The 17,148-nt window shown below is 40.2% G+C and overlaps 1 protein-coding gene across 4 annotated transcripts in view; it reads right to left on the minus strand.

Moving 5' to 3' along the window:
* INPP5A (inositol polyphosphate-5-phosphatase A) overlaps nucleotides 1-17,148 on the minus strand; it is a 427,143-nt gene that overhangs the window by 134,457 nt on the left and 275,538 nt on the right. For all 4 annotated transcript variants that reach the window (XM_075072715.1, XM_032799699.2, XM_032799700.2 and 1 more), the window contains exon 6: nucleotides 11,788-11,891. In XM_075072715.1, coding sequence (XP_074928816.1) covers nucleotides 11,788-11,891 — 104 coding nt within the window. The remainder of the gene's footprint in view (nucleotides 1-11,787; nucleotides 11,892-17,148) is intronic.

Raw genomic sequence — 17,148 nt, forward strand, 5'->3', positions numbered from 1 at the left:
AACTGGGAGGCTTTTAACTAGTTCCAGCCAGCCCTTGATTGGCTTCAAGTGGCCCAATCAATGTAGCTATCTCCACTGCCTTCTAGAAAGATCTTAATTGGCCCCAGGTATCTTGATTAACCTGGAGCAACTGCCATTTGGTTACCATGGTACTAGGGATTTGGTTAGCCTGGGGCTAACATACCTGTTCCTTACTACTTTATTGTAGCCATCTGGCCTTGCCCCATCACAATATACAGCTTTTGACATATACCCTGCAACATGCTTTCTTTTCTCCTTACTGTGAATATGACACTAGATGAAATTCTCCACTCAACCCCAAAACTCTACCCTAATAAACTGGTGCCTAACAAAGTCCAAACCACCCAAACACCCTGAGAAAACTGCTTCAATACCAAAATAAAACCCCCTCTGACGGCACACTCATAGCTGTTACCTACAACCCCACACTTGAACCCATACAGGGTATCATCAAATAAATTGATGGGAACCCTATCCTGAAAGAAATCTTTCCTGAACCCCTTCTTCTGGCCTTCAAACAATCCCCCAACCTCATCAAGCTCATCATCAGAAGCAAGCTCCCCACAGACCAGGAACCATCAACTCAAAGCGGCACCAGGCCCTGCTAGAACAACAGATGCAAAACCTGTGGACATATCTCCACTGCTACCAGGACCGGCGCTGGGCCATTTTGCCGCCCCGCGCGCGGGTCTCACGGCTTCGGTGGAGTTGCCACAGGCATTCCCGCGGAGGGTCCGCTGGTCCGCGGTTCTGGTGGAGCTGCCGCAGGCATGCCTGCAGCAGGTCCACCCGAGCCGTGGGACCAGCGGATCGTCCACAGAAATGCCTGCAGCAGGTCCACCGGAGCCGCGAGACCAGCAGACCCTCCGCAGGCACGGCTGCGGTAGCTCCACCGGAGCCGCCTGTCGCTCCCCCCATAATGCCGGCGCCCTAGGCGACTGCCTAAGTCGCCTAAATGAAAGTGCCGGCCCTGACTGCTACATATCCCCCCACTACACACCTTTCAAGATCTATGGGTCCTATACCTACCTAATCACTAAATGCCCCAACTACTACTATGTGGGTGAAACCAGACAATCACTACTCTCTCAAATGAGCTCACACAGGAAAAAGATAAAAGACAAAAATACTCTATCACCTGTGGGTGAACACTTTTCAAAAAGCAATCACTCTGTATTTGACCTAACCTTCATCCTCAAAGGAAACCTGCATAACACCTTCAAAAGATGAGCTCAGGAGCTTAAATTCATAATTTTGCTAGAAACTAAAAATCACAGTCTTAATAAAGACATTGGATTTATGACTTATTACAAAAATCTGTAACCCACTCCTCCCCCTTTTGTCCTATGACTACAGGGGTGTTAATGGGCCACTTCACCTTGAATAGTTTCATAGAATATGTACTTACTACTTATGCTAAACTATTTATATGATCTTGTATTTAGCTGTGACACTCTGAGTACCTTTCCCAGACCTGAAGAGCTCTGTGTAACTCAAAAGCTTGGCTCTCTCATCAACAGAAGATTGTCTAGTAAAAAATGTTATTTCACCCACCCTGTCTCTCTAATATCCTGCGACCAATAGGACTACAACAACATTGTATAAATAAAGTCAAAGCAGACTATTTTCTCATTATCTTTCAGATGAGCATCACCTCTTCTTTTCTTTTCTTTAACTGTACGTCTATCGTCCTGGTATCCACGTTTACCTCCCTAGTTCTTGTGGCAACAAATCAACTGTAACCAATCAGAAGAATGCAAAATATACAGTCTCTTTACAGAGGTTCCCTTATCCCCCAACAAAATCCTCTTTATATTCAAAACATCAGTTTATAGAAATACATTTAAAATGTTTATTGTATTGACTCAACAACTTGAACTTGGTAGCTTGAAGGTGAAAACTTACATGAAACTTTTCTTTTAACACAAGTTCACAGTGTGTTGTGTAAGTAGAGTTATCCAGAAATGCTGGGCTACTCTCACTGATTTATTTTTAATTGAAAAAACAGGCTATTTAAGCATTTGTTTTGGAAAAAAAACATATACAATTATGTGAATTATATAAATTTAAAAGGAAAAAAGTTATTCCACTTTCTAGTCTACAATTTTTGATAGTGTCCCTTTAAATACCTATCTCCAGGATCTGAATTTTACAATCACATCCATTGAGCAGTTCTCAACTAAAGAACAGTTTTGGCTGAAACATGTTAGTGAGGATTGCTGGCATTCTCATACACTTCATATAGTTTCATCAGCTTCATATTGATTCAGCAATTGGAAAAACAAACCTGTTCAACTGAAAATAGTAAAAAGTTCAAGAACATTGATTAACAATAAAGTGCTTTATCCAAAGACTCAAAATTTATATCTGGTAATGTGAACAGATTGCACAATGAATGCTTTTTCTTCTATTTTTTTTTCATGACTTGAATTATGTCCCCATAATTTCATCTAGTTTGATATAGAGGCACAGGGTGCTTTCATGACATTTTAGCTATTTTTTAAAAATCTGATATGGTTCTGTGCCTTATTCTTCCTGCAGCAGGGATTTGTTTGTGCCTGCCAGTTGTCCTTTCATAAGAATGTTTCAGTCTATGATTCAACTTTGGGTACCTGACTGACCAAAACGAATGTAGAAACACTGAGATTAATTTGTTTGAAGAAGAGTTGAGGGATATTGAATGGGAGATTTGAGAAGAGATAGTTGACTTGTGGGAGAGTTATAATTAGTATCACTAATAATTATAATTAATATCACTAATCCTCTCAATGAGAGATACCATAGTCGTATTCCAGCCCATTTTTCTAGTCCTTTGATAGCTTTCGTAAATTATTTAATAAAATTAGCTTTGAAGAGTTCTCCTTTATCCGAAACATTGTGGATACCCAGATCCCTGATTTGTGAAAGCTCTTTCAAGGTTGTAAAGATTTACTAGAAGACAATCAACACTGAATAAGGTTTGCTTGCATATTTTCTGTTTGTAATCATTGTATTTGAATTTTATTTCTAGCAGTGGCTACAGATTCTATTTCAATTAAGCCTGGTGACAAATCATACCACTACTTGAGTCTTCTTTCCCAACTGAATTCTTTTAACATATTTAGATTGTGATCACACTAACTACTAACTAACTGAATAAAAATACAGAGAACCCTCTTACAACTACATTCAGCCTATTTCCAGAGTCCTATGTCAAATGCCACTCAACCTCCTCACCTCCATTAACACAGCAATTGCTACATTTACCACCACAATAAATGTATCTTGAAAGAAACAGACCTTCTAAAAACAAGGACTTTATAAACAGTCAGAATTGGAACAGGATATTTTGATAGAACTTCATATTACAAAAGACTCCTTCGAATGACACTAGGGAAACTAGTTCTTTTATATCCTTTCAGACCAGCTTCCCCTTTAGCAAACAGCAGCCACTCTGGACTTTCAAGAGGGGACATCCGTAGAAGGGCCTCATCCAATTCCTTCAGGCTGCGACTAGGATACCTCTGGACACTCATATTAAGCAGAGTATTGCCTGATTAGCTTCTTCCATGCTCTTTTTCTTCTCAGCCATGTCTATATGTTGGTAATAGAGGCTCAGTGGGGGATTGAGGGCTCAGGGAAATATATAAGAGAGAGGGAGAACATGGATATTTTAAATATTGGATAGCAATGGGTATTTTTAACACAACAGATTACATCAGATTCTTCCATCTCAGAAATAGGTGAAATAAAAGTCAATTTAGATGAAGTTACTCTTGTCTTTAGGTAAAATAATAGACCTGCAACTTCTTTAGATTGGAACAATTAGGATGGTGAATGGATGCACAAGTATTTGCAGATATGCATATTGATCTAATTAGGATCTGTACAGTGTTTCTTATTGTAAAAATGTATCTATTGTCAAATTTGCGAATATGACAAGTCATTTGCATATTAGTTGATATGCCATCTTAGGGTCCAAATACAGAAGTCTGTTATGGTATTTTGGGGTTTCCTAATGCCTACACTTGTGCAGTGACTATTGGTTTTATGCACAGCTGTATATACTGGATCCCACTTTGCCAAATTTTCATTGTAATAAATGAAATTAAAAATCTGAAAACTCTGAGTTTAAAACACCTCACATTTCTAAAACTTGCAGTTAAATTGTGCAAGCTTTCTCTTTGTGAATAGGGTCCCCAGGGAGATTGTGTTGACCTTTTAAAACCCTCTAGAAATACCACCTACATAAATAACCTCAGCTACATGGGGTAAAAGGACCTCTAGACAACATTAACATGAAGAGAGAGGTTATGGAGGGCTAATGTCAAAATGCACTGTGAGCAATAAGTAATGAACACAAACCATGATTGATAATGACTAGCACAGAGCCTTAATTCATCTTTTCTCCATCATTCTACTGTGAGGGACCATATCAAATTAAATAGTGGCCCAGCAAGGGTTTATTCAACCATACAAAGCAGGGGCATGAAGGAAAGACAGATTAAAGTAGCAATGACTGGAGTGTAATTGCAGATTCTTAAATGAACAGCATGGTTCAAAGAGGAAGAAGGGAAAAAAATTGTAGATGAATCAATTGAACAACAAAAGAAACCAGGTCTAACAAACTGCAAGTGCAGCTGATACACTAAGTGACCTTCAGTATCAATACCTCCCATGTTATATTATCATTGCAGTAAAGGGAACTCCTCCTCAGAGCCTCATGTAGGGACTTGTCTTAAATGCTATTCCACATATATTACAGTATGTTCAGTGGTTTACGCTAGTCAGTGATAATACCAGTTGTATGAATGCAAAAAAAACCCCCAAAACAACGTATTACAACTTCTAATAGAAAAAATCTGGATGTAGCTCCTGATGATGATGGCTTTCCTCTCCTTGACTGCCCTAAAAGGATTCTAAATGTTCTAAATTGTGTAGATGTGAAATCATTAGAAGAGATGATAAACTCCTTGGAGCAGGGACTGCATCTTCCTAACCTTCATGAGTGTTAGAACAGCACATAGCTCAGTGAGGTCCCAAACCTGTTTGGGCCTTTGGATGCTACTGCAATACAAACAACACTATTCAAAAATTATAGCAAGTTCTGCTACTCTAGGATTTGTAATAGCAACTTAATAACCCAGCAAATTTTATGAAGACTTCTACTTGGGAATACAGCATATTTTAGCTTTAAATACTTAATTTGAAGTTTATTTGTCTCAAGATGGAATTTTTCTCAAATTACATTCAAATCTGTGATCTATATACAGCTATGCTTCTATAGGTATAGGTGCAGACTTACTCAGATCCTGGGGGGTGCTCGACCACTGCTCTGCCCCAGGCCCTGCCCCCACTCTACCCCTTTCTCCAAGCCCCCACTTTGCTTCTTCCTGCCCCCGCTCCTCCTCCTTCCCCCAGTGTCTCCTGCACAGCACTGAATAGCTGATCGTGGAGGCCGGGAGGCACTGGGAGGGAGGGGAAGGAGCTGATCTGCAGGGCTGCCGGTGGGTTGTGAGCACTCACTAATTTTTTTTCCTGTGGGCCCTGGAGCAACCACAAAGTCAGCACCTATGCCTGTAGCATAGTAGCTGTCTTAGTTATTAGAATTTTCAGAAACACTTATCAGTAGTTCAAGATTCTAAAGTTAATCTACATAATGGTAGAAAAAAACACCATCATGTGGCATGCCAGTTGATAGTTTTACTGTTAACACAGAGCTATAATGACCAATTATCTAATAGAAAAATACTATCTAACATGGATTTGGAATTTGCTAAGAAAACATCTAAATTGCAAAACTGACATTTCAAAAAGGGAATTTGCACACAATGTTAATAAATACAACAAATGTGATAAGTCAAATGCATTTCCATCCAGTTTTATAATAAAGCATATAATTTCTAAATAATTACATCCATTGCAAATGTATTTATATGGATCAGTAATAATATATTAGCCACCAACATATATAATTTCTTTTTGGTAATTATTCATTTCAGAGTTCTACTTCTGAAAAACACTATTTTTGAGAGAGTACAATTGCATACAGTATGTAATTTTCAAGAGCAAGTACATTTTGGGTCAAACTGTGCAGCTTTGCTTGAGTAAGGATTGCAGATTTTGGCTTTCATGGGCAAATTTGATTTTAGTTCTAGCAGTCACTTGACAAAATTTCTCTCTTAGCTACATTGGTCAACTGCAATGAATTCACAGGATTGCACAGGTGTGATTGCAGGCACATTTGATCCATTAACTATTTCTAAATGTGGAAGAAGAAAGCAGTAAGTGTCCTCAGTGTTAACATACGGTAATTGTACAAACTAATGACCCAATTCCATATTCATTACGTAGGTAAATAAACCTCATTGACAGCAGTGTAAAGTTTTCTTGATAGAAGTGCAGGATTGGCTCAGAATGTTTCATATTCCTGTTTTCTTTCTATTCATATCAAATGAGACACAAATAAAAGTGCTCTGAGTATGTCCAGATGTTACTTAACCCAATTATTTCTCTCTGAACAATTTAACTGTGGATCATATTAATTGGAAGGAAACTAAAACAATATAGTCAGACGAGTTCTGTCCACAGTTCTTTCTGCTAGCAGAGGCAGCTTCTTGTAGGTGGCTCATCTGTCAGAGGCCTTTCTGTGACTACCTCCCTGTGGTGCTGGCAAATGCATCTTATGAAAGGCAGGCTGATTTAGTTAATTATTTTTAATTGGATGTTTTAGTTAAGTGTTTCAAACTGATAAAAGCGGCCTACATGCATTTTGTGCCACTAATCAGGACAAGAGCATGGAATGAGGAAAGGTCAGGGGGTCCCCTCTCTGTGTTAAATAACCAGGAAAGAGCTAGTGAGGTGGAGGTCACAGAAGAAAGGATTGGGAATAAGAAGAGGCTGACCATACCAGTAGCTACAGTCATGCGAGTTCAGTGCTAGCAGCCCTCTGGCTTATAATTACAGCGAAAATAACAAAAATAATTACTTGCAATCACAAACTTACAATTAAGTATTTGAAAACAGAACTCAAAAAATGCATGAGCACAGGCTTATAATCACTCCCTCCAGTCTTGGAGCCTTAGTATTTCACCCGTCCTACAGATTTTTCTGCCTCTCCATAGTTTATTACACTAAAAAACCACAGCCCAGAACTACATTCCTGTTTAAAAAAGCACATCCTTTTAACAGGACAGGGGAATTTAGGGTTTCAGGACTCTGCATGGATGTGTCTATCTCGTAGGTCACACAAGAACAAAATATGATAGCACTGCTATAGTTCATTTCCTCCAAGGCTTTCAGAATGCTTTACAAACAAATTAATTACACCTCACAACAGCCCAGTAAGGTAGATATTGTTATCCCCAGTTTACATATGGGATAGCTGAAGCACAAGATTATATGACTTGTCCACGATCATGCAGCAAATTAGAGAGAGACAGGACAGGACAGCACAGCACAAGAACCCACCTATCCCAATTCGCCTTCCTGTGCTTAAACCACCAGATCATCGTCCTGCCTAATAGGACAATTTCTAAGGATCCTATCTTGCAAACAGTTATGGAAGTGCTTTGCTTGAAAACATGCAAGTAATTCCATTAACTTCACAGAAGTGTTCACTTGTTTCAATTAAGAATGTGTGAAAATGTTTGCAGGATTAGGGCCTAAAACAGCACAGCACATAAAGTACAGCTACTACAGATAAACAAAAAGGTGTGGTCCTGAATGCCCTCAGTAGTCTGAGGTATAAGCTGCAATCCAATACCTTTTGGTTGCCTGCTGCTCTTTAACAGACCCAAACCTCTGTTTGTAAATACTAGGAAAAAAGGAACTTCCAGGAACACAGCTGAGAAAAGAACTACAGGCAGGGATAAGAAGACAGACAATTGCCTGCAGTTTTTAAAGCAATGAGCTTGGCTTTGACTTTAAACAAGCTACTCGTTAGCTGATCCACTGTTTGTAAGCCAGCACAAAAATTGAATAAAGATTATATAGATCATCGGTGCTCTCTGAGAGAAGTATCTAAATGTTAAAACAGGACACCCCTCCCCCCCGAAACAGCCAAACAAAAATCATGCCCCAGGAAAGGGATACCACATCTTTCACCTTACAATATTAAGTCTCTCCTCAGATCTCCTGTTAATAGGATTCCTTTAGCCAGCAGATGGATTGTGAATACGGGCAGTTTCATCTACTAAAAGACGACATAAATCATCATTGAGAAAGGAGAGACCGCAGTAAGGTTATCACTATACAGCCTTCTCCATGAAAGGTTTGCATTAAAGCATTAGTGAAATTAATTCATCTTTCATAAGAGCTTTGAGCAGTATCTGTGATCTATGATAACAACCAATTTCTCACTATGGGGGAAAAAACATTACTCTGCCCTGATAGACTACACAAATCTGCTTTTTTAAATGGCCTAACATTATCTGCAGTGTTGCTCCCAAAGGCATCATTTCAGATTCATGCCCAGCCAAGAGGGCCCATAAATCAGCACAGAAAGTTTTGTTAGTTTTATATGCAGTGGGCTGTAATTATTTTGAATTGCATTATGCCTCAATCATTGTAATTACTTTTAGATCATCTTTAAGCGGCAGTAATAAAAAGAAAAGAAATCAGTCTTAAACCAATTCACATATACAAAAAAAAAGTTAATGTAATGATAAAAGTCCGGCTAAAACACACAAAAGCCTGGAAATTTAGTGTGAAGACTGATACGCTGCTCATGCATCTCATTGTGGCAGAAGAGATTTTTAGAATACCCACTATCTGAAGTCTATTTATTGAAGACCATCTAATCACCAATGTGTGAGAAAGAGGAAAATGGGTTAAACACAGTGATCTAGTTTCAGCTGTAAACACACAAGCTTAAGTTAGATGTAGTGTAGGCTTTTTGTGATACTTTTCCTTTTTCTGCCTTAAAATGAAAGAGAAAAAGAAACATAAAATTTAACTATATATTAAAAATATCTAGCATTACTTTCAAATTTTGCCAAGTAAACAAAAAAATTTACCTGCTGTATGTATGCCATACTGCAGCCTGAAATGAGTGGAAATATATGCCGAAGTGTAGCTATAGCATCCTTATTATAATATATTGTGTTGTGTGCAGAAATAGAACTTAAACCCTGAAAAAAGTCTGATCCAGGGGTTTCTCCTTTTTCGAACACAACTTCCATAACATCATTTGGACAACTACAGGAATTGCTGACTTAGAAAAATAAAATCAGAAAATATTTTTTGTGTTTTCAAATATGTTTTAATGTAATTTAGCAGGCAGAAATAAGTAGAAGCCTGTAGTGTGTGACTAGCAAGTTCTCTATGGTTAACATCAAATATTCCAGGGATAAGGCTCTAAGGAAGTTGTAATGTATGGTTATTTTTTTCCAGAAGTTGTGGCCACAGTTTGTTAAAGCTGAAATGTTGGTGCAGTCAATTCAAGTACAGTAAAAACAAAAACAAACAAACAAAAAATGCGCCCCCCCCCATCACCATGGGCAATTGTGAGAGTGGAAATGCCCTCAAAGTAGAGGTGTGGTGGCTTTGCAAGGGAGTGGGGGTCTTCAGGACAGAGATGTGGGAGCCCCTAAAGGCAGAAGTAAGGGGGATTCAGGTGTGAGTGGGTGGCCAGGTTACAGAACTCTAGTTTTGTAACTCGTTAGATGTTGAGTTGGCAGCAGGGTCCTTTACTCTCCAACAGGAGCTGGATAACCCCTCTTCCCCCCAATTCCTTCAATTTCCAGGGCATGGTATGGGGACCTGAGCCCTTGTGCCCCAAAGGTGGCCCCAGCTCAGAGACCCCTGAAGGCCCTGTGGAGGACTAGCAGCCCCTGTCACAGGCCTTGACTGGTCCTACTCACCATGGCCTCCCTGAGCCCATCCCCTAGTACAGCCAGGCACCTGTGGAAGGTGCTCGTGTCAAGGTTGAGCAGGAGCTGCTGCTACTAGAGGAGGAACTGCCCTAGGCAAAGTGAGAGGGAAGTGCCAGCAGGACTGAGTGCTGGTGGCAGCAGTCTGTACGGAGCCAGGGCAGAGAGTGCAGCAAGCCCCTCGGGAATCCAGCTCTGACCCACATGGGTCCCTAGTCCCATCCTTCTCCTTGTCTGCCTCCACCAGTGGCCCTGCTGGGTCATGACAAAGGAATGGCTGGGACAGATTAGGGTAGCATTACAATCCTGTGCACCAGGTCGCAATGCCACTCACTTAAATTTTCTGTAACTATAAAAAGTTGCAGTGTGTGTTAAAAGCTGTAGTTTCCAAACACAACCATGGGCTGTGATTTTCTTATAGCCTTATCCAGGTACAATCTGCTGTTCAAAACTCTCAACAGTATGATGAAATAATTCCTTAATATGGATCAATCAGTCTTATTTCTTTTGTCAACCAGCCACATTTCTACAGCCTATCAGTGATGGAGAAAAAGTATTAAATAAAATGCTCTGAACAGCCACCAATGCTCTTCTTCAAGTAGAGCAAAACCAAACTCCTAATGTAAGTTTTTAACATTTATTTTTATTTTAAGAGGTCCAGTGAAACCAAAAATGTTATCAAAAAGGCAGTTAATTCTGCTTACATTCTCAGTAGATGTATGTGCATTATAAATGAGAACGTTTGCTAAAAATCATACATCAAAAGGGATGATCTTCATGTCATCAACCCTTAAATATTTAGGCAGTGCTCTCCCCAGGCATCGATGAACTAGCTAGATGCCTGCGCAAATATTTACAAATATTCTGATTTCATTTTTAAATTCAGTTACTACTGAACTTAAGTAACTTGCACATTTAACCTAAAAAAGTCAGTAAGAACTGACTTTGTTTATTTGTATTCTTTTGATTTTTAAAATCCATACAACAGTAAGTGCTTATTCCGTGCTCTGTGCACTCCTGTAAAATGTACTATCTCAAAAAATACAATTGAATGTCAAAGAACAGAAACAAATCCAGCAATTTTATTTAGGATTGGAGGTGGTACCCCCCAAACCCCCAGTGCCCTTAGTTTGACTTCGTAGGTTTTGTCCAGGACTTCAATTTCAATGTCAGGTATGTTACAGTCCTTATTCTGGGAAGAAAATACCACCATGAAGATCACAAAAGCAGTGTCGAAATAGTACTAATAAATAACTTCTTTTTAAAGGAAGTAAAATATATTCATGTATCCTTGAAAGTTACTTGCTGTTCTTGCAAATACAACAGGCACTATTAAAAATTCAACATATACCTCCCCTAGTACCTGCAGTAACCATGGTATCTTCCTACACAGAATAAAAGATGCTACTACCACACCACTGTGGCAAAGCAGATGTGGTTTTAAATGGCACTCAGTTGTACTTACTTAAGTCCCATCCACTTAAGGAAGAAAACCTATTTGCCTAGAACGGATTCATAATCTGGACTCTTCCTGTTCTGTGAACTGTAATGTACTACTAAATATTTTCAGCATGTTTGCACCCCTCACCAACAACTTTTAAAAAAAATACATAAAATGAAAAAGATACACAAAGGAAAGTTTGGTTGAATCTCCTATAAATAATAAATTCTTTACAACCTGTTACTGTTTAAACATAGAACTCCAGCTGAGTTTGATAAATATACTTAAAGGCTTACAAAAATGTATATTATAGGTTCTATGAAATGGAGACACAAATAAACTAGAGGCTTATGACTTGATGCTGATCGAGTTCATACCACTTTAAGTCAGGAGTAACACCAATGAAATCATCAGTGCAAGAGAAACTAGAACCGGATCCTTACACTTTGGAATGCTCCATTGGACTGTACATACCTCAGGGAAATAATCCTGTGGAAACTTCTCTTTTTCCAGCATGGGTGTGCTTTCTAATGTATCTGAGTAGATTTCTTTGCCAGTAACCTTTTTATACTTCTTGGCTAGGAAGAGATATAAAAACACACTTAACATATGTACCTATATCATTGCAACCAGCTTTTAGCATTCATCAGAAAAGCAGCAGAATCTATAGGATAGAGGCAGTGTTGGTCTGGTCTATTAGTATGTAAAATCAGAGCTGTTTTTTGATGGTAGGAAGAGGCAAAGTTGGACCACAAGTTATACCATCTCTTGCTTATTTTGCATATTGCATTGGGTTGCAGGCAGTGTGAATTTTTAACTATTTGGGTATTATTTGTTGTATTACCATAGCATCCAGAAGCCCTACTCCTGGCCTAAGACCCCATTCAACCTTGGACAGAAAATCTTGATGAAATCTGGATCTGAGATGTTTGGTCTGGTCTCTAATAAACATCCAGAAACCCACACTAAATAGTAACAAACAGGTCAAAACCAGATATTAATAAATTTATTAAAAATAAATTGAAGTGTAAATGATGCTATTTAAAATACTGTAATTGTATAGTTTATCATTTACTTTATTTACATTTTAAAATATATGCCTGTTCTTTACACTAGGCACAGACATAATATAAAAATTACACATTTTACAAAAGAAGCCAATATCCAATTACCTACTGTCTCAAACTTTAAAGTCAGAGGTACTATCAATTATTACCTCCTTAACTCCCTTAGGCCTGGTTTACAATACAGGGGTAAGTCGCCCTAAGTTACGCAACTCGAGCTTTATTATTCACGTAGCCTAGGTCAACTTACTGCAGAGTCTACACTGCGCTGCATTGACAGGAAACTCTGTCCCGTCGACTTACCTTACTTTTCTTGTTCCAGCTGAGTACTGGAGTCGATGGGAGAGTGATCTGTGATTGATTTAGTGGGTCTTCACTAGACCTGCTAAATCAACCCCTGGTGCATTGATCGCAGCAGTACTGATCCCCAGTAAATGTAGACTCTCAGAAACGAGCCAAGCTACTCTTCCAAGGTTCGCAGGTGTCAATAAAAATCTCGTGGTCAGTAGTACAAAAAGGGATCTAAATAATCAGCAGATATGTGTAGATTGCTAGGAGGAAGTCATCAGCTAACACAACCAACGCAGCTTCTATATCACACTTCAGAGCCAAAACCTAACTGACTGGGGCCAAAGAGAGTAGAGGACTCCATATATTGCTGGAATTGCCTTATCACAAACTTCTCCCAAAAAAGGAATATTCAAGATAGGGCAATATTGGATAGTTTTTTTGGTGTCAACATATGATACTTTGAGTAAGGAGTGAACACGTGATTCTTTAAGACAAACTAACATTGTGGCCTCCCTAAGGCACTTTAGAGGGAGTTCAAAGAAAAGTGCTAAGAATTATTAGGGATGTGGAAAAGATCTTCTGTGAAAAGAGACTGTAAACTTTGGGATGATTTAACTCTAGAGGGGGACATAACAGTATACAAAATATTGACAGGTATAGAAGAAGCAGATTGGGAACTTTGACTCTCCCTATCTCGTCATACAGGCACAAGGAGACATTCAATGAAATTAAAAGGCAGGAGCTTCAGAACTGACAAAATTAGGTATTCTTTCCACACAGCACATCATAAGACTGTGCAATTCATTACCACAAAATGTCAGAATTTAGGAAGATTTAAAAGAAAGTAGACATTTATATGGATAATAAGAATATCCACAGTTACAACAAACACAGATACAGAGGACATAAATGCCCATGCTTCAAGCCTTAAAACAGAGGTAGGCAACCTTTGGCACACATGCCAAAGGTGGCACGTGAGCTGATTTTCAGTGGCACTCACACTGCCCGGCTCCTGGCCACTGGTCTGGGGGGCTCTGCATTTTAATTTAATTTTAAATGAACATTTTAAAAATCTTATTTACTTTACACAAAACAATAGTTTAGTTATAAATTATAGACTTATAGAAAGGGACCTTCTAAAAAAGTTAAAATGTATTACTGGTGCGCGAAACCTTAAATTAGAGTGAATAAATGAAGACTGCACACCACTTCTGAAAGATTGGTTTAAGGCAGGGATTGGCAACCTCTATATTTTAAGGGTTAGGAGGAGACTCTCTTGGGGTGCAGATTATCCGCCTACTGTGGGGTTTCTTGGACCTTGCTCTGAATCATCAGATAGGTGACATTGTTGGAGAGAGGATACTGGACTAGATGGATCACAGGTCTCATGCAAATGGTAGTTCCTATCTCCCTAGGTAGACAATGATAATTCATAATTCTGTGCCACACTGAAGAGTTTAGGCTCTTCAGACTGATGGTCTTCAACATTACTCTGCTCCTGTCTCAGGAGTCCAGAAGACTGGAGCTAAGATAGGGTTGCCAGGTGTCTGGTGTGTTTTTTTGTTTGTTTGTTTTTGTTTTGTTTTTTTGTTTTTACCAGAATGCCCAGTCAAAAAGGGACCCTGGTGGCTCAGGTCAGCACCGCTAAATGGGCTGTTAAAAGTCCATATAGCGGTGCAGCAGAAGTCCGGGGCTAAGGCAGGTTCCCTGCCTGCCCTAGCTCCATGTGGCTCCCAGAAGCAGTCGCCAAGTCCCTGCAGCTCCTAGACACATGGGTGGGCAGGGAGGCCAGGAACTGCAACCAATGAGAGCTGCGGAGCAGCACCTGCAGGCGCAAGGGTAGCACACACCCTAGAGTACGCACCCCCAGCTGGAGACCACACCCCCTCCCACACTCCAAACTCCTTGGCTGCAGCCTGGAGCCCCCTCCTGCACCCTGAGCCCCTCATTTCTGGGCCCACCTGGAGCTCGCACTACCAGCACAGAACCCATACACCCTCACACCCCAACCGTCTGCCCCAGCCCAGAGCCCTCTCCCGCACTCCAAATCCCTCATCCCTAGCCCAACCACAGTGCCCACAGCCCTAGCTGGAGCCCTCACCCCTTCTGCACCCCAACCCTCTGCTCAGCCTGGTGAAAGCGAGTGAGGGTGCGGGAGAGCCAGCGATGGAGGGAGAGGGGATGGAACCACCAGGGCCTCGGAGAAGGGGTGATACAGGGCCTCAGGAAGGGGCTGGGGTGTTTGGTTTTGTGGGATTAGAAAGTTAGCAACCCTAAACTAAGATGCTTTCTGAATAACCACAGTAGTAGCTAAGAATTTAGAAGCCATTTCAGTGGCACTGAAAACAGCCTGCAGGGAGAATTTCATAATCAACTGATCCTCAGAGATGAGGGACTGAAATTAGTCCTTCTGGTCTTGTGGTAGTCATTAAATTAAAATGTGTGAATTTAGAGTAAATGTTAAAATCATATATTGTCATCGAGCCTTGGTAGCTTGCAACTCAAAATTGAGGAGCCACCTAGGAGTAGAGGATGTATAATCGTTTGGACTCTTTGTCTGAAGGAGAGATTTGGAGTGAGCTTAACAATTTCGTACATTAATCATGTCCACCACCAGGGGATTTGGGGTAGGAGGGAGAAGAAATACTCCATTCCTTTGGCTGGAATATAATTTTTTTTTTTATCTGCTCATTTGCAGTTGGGCAGAATAGTGGCAGTGTTTCCCATAAATTATGTGCAGGCAATAACAGTGCCTCATTAATTGGTAGGGTGTTTTTTCCCGGGGGAAGTAATATTTAGAATGTCCACCAGGGAACGTGGGGACTCCTGGAACTCTCCTAGCGGAGCTGGAGGGATTCCACCAGGAGTTTCATTAGATTCATAGACTTTAAGGTCAGAAAGGACCACTATGATTATCTAGTCTGACCTCCTGCACAATGCAGGCCACAAAATCTCACCCACCCACGCCTGGAACAAACCCCTAACCTATGTCTGAGTTACTGACGTCCTCAAATCGTGGTTTAAAGACCTCAAGGTGCAGAGAATGCTCCAGCAAGTAACCCGTGCCCCATGCTGCAGAGGAAAGTGAAAAACCTCCAGGGCCTCTGGCAATCTGCCCTGGAGGAAAATTCTTTTCCAGTCCCAAATATGGCGATCAGTTAAACCCTGAGCATGTTGGCAAGACTCACCAGCCAGCACCCAGGAAAGAATTCTCTGTAGTAACTCAGATCTCACCCCATCTAACATCCCATGACAGATCACTGGGCATATTTACCTGCTAATAATCAAAGATCAATTAATTGCCAAAATTAGGCTATCCTATCATACTATCCCTCCATAACTTATCAAGCTTAGTCTTGAAGCCAGATATGTCTTTCCCCCCACTATTCCCCTTGGAAGGCTGTTCCAGAACTTCACTCCTCTGATGGTTAGAAACCTTCGTCTAATTTCAAGTCTAAACTTCCTAGTGTCCAGTTTATATCCATTTGTTCTTGTGTCCACATTGGTACTAAGCTTAAATAATTCCTCTCCCTCCCTGATATTTATCCCTCTGATATATTTATAGAGAGCAATCATATCTCCCCTCAGCCTTCTTTTGGTTAGGCTAAACAAGCCAAGCTCTTTGAGTCTCCTTTCATAAGACAGGTTTTCCATTCCTCAGATCATCCTAGTAGTAGCCCTTCTCTGTACCTGTTCCAGTTTGAATTCATCCTTCTTAAACATGGGAGACCAGAACTGCACACAGTATTCCAGATGAGGTCTCACCAGTGCCTTGTATAACGGGTACTAACACCTCCTTATCTTTACTGGAAATACCTTGCCTGATGCATCCTAAACTGCATTAGCTTTTTTAACAGCCATATCACATTGGCAGCTCATAGTCATCCTGTGATCACCAATACTCCGAGGTCCTTCTCCTCCTCTGTTACTTCCAACTGATGTGTCCCAATTTATAACCAAATTCTTGTTATTAATCCCTAAATGCATGACCTTGCACTTTTCACTATTAAATTTCATCCTATTACTATTACTCCAGTTTACAAGGTCATCCAGATCTTCCTGTATGATATATCCCTGGTCCTTCTCTGTATTAGCAATACCTCCCAGCTTTGTGTCATCCACAAACTTTATTAGCACATTCCCACTTTTTGTGCCAAGGTCAGTAATAAAAAGATTAAATAAGATTGGTCCCAAAACTGATCCCTGAGGAACTCCACTAGTAACCTCCTTCCAGCCTGACAGTTCACCTTTCAGTATGACCCGTTGTAGTCTCCCCTTTAACCAGTTCCTTATCCACCTTTCAATTTTCATAGTGATCCCCATCTTTTCCAATTTAGCTAATAATTCCCCATGTGGAACTGTATCAAATGCCTTTACTGAAATCCCTCAGTTAAATTAGTCATCCACTGCAATCCTTTGTCTATAAAAAGCTCCTCTTTCAAACTGAAGGCAAATATTTGTTTAGATATTGGTCATGTCT

The sequence above is a fragment of the Chelonoidis abingdonii genome, chromosome 15 (genome assembly GCF_003597395.2).
Source record: "Chelonoidis abingdonii isolate Lonesome George chromosome 15, CheloAbing_2.0, whole genome shotgun sequence".
In the NCBI taxonomy this organism is placed as follows: domain Eukaryota; kingdom Metazoa; phylum Chordata; order Testudines; family Testudinidae; genus Chelonoidis; species Chelonoidis abingdonii.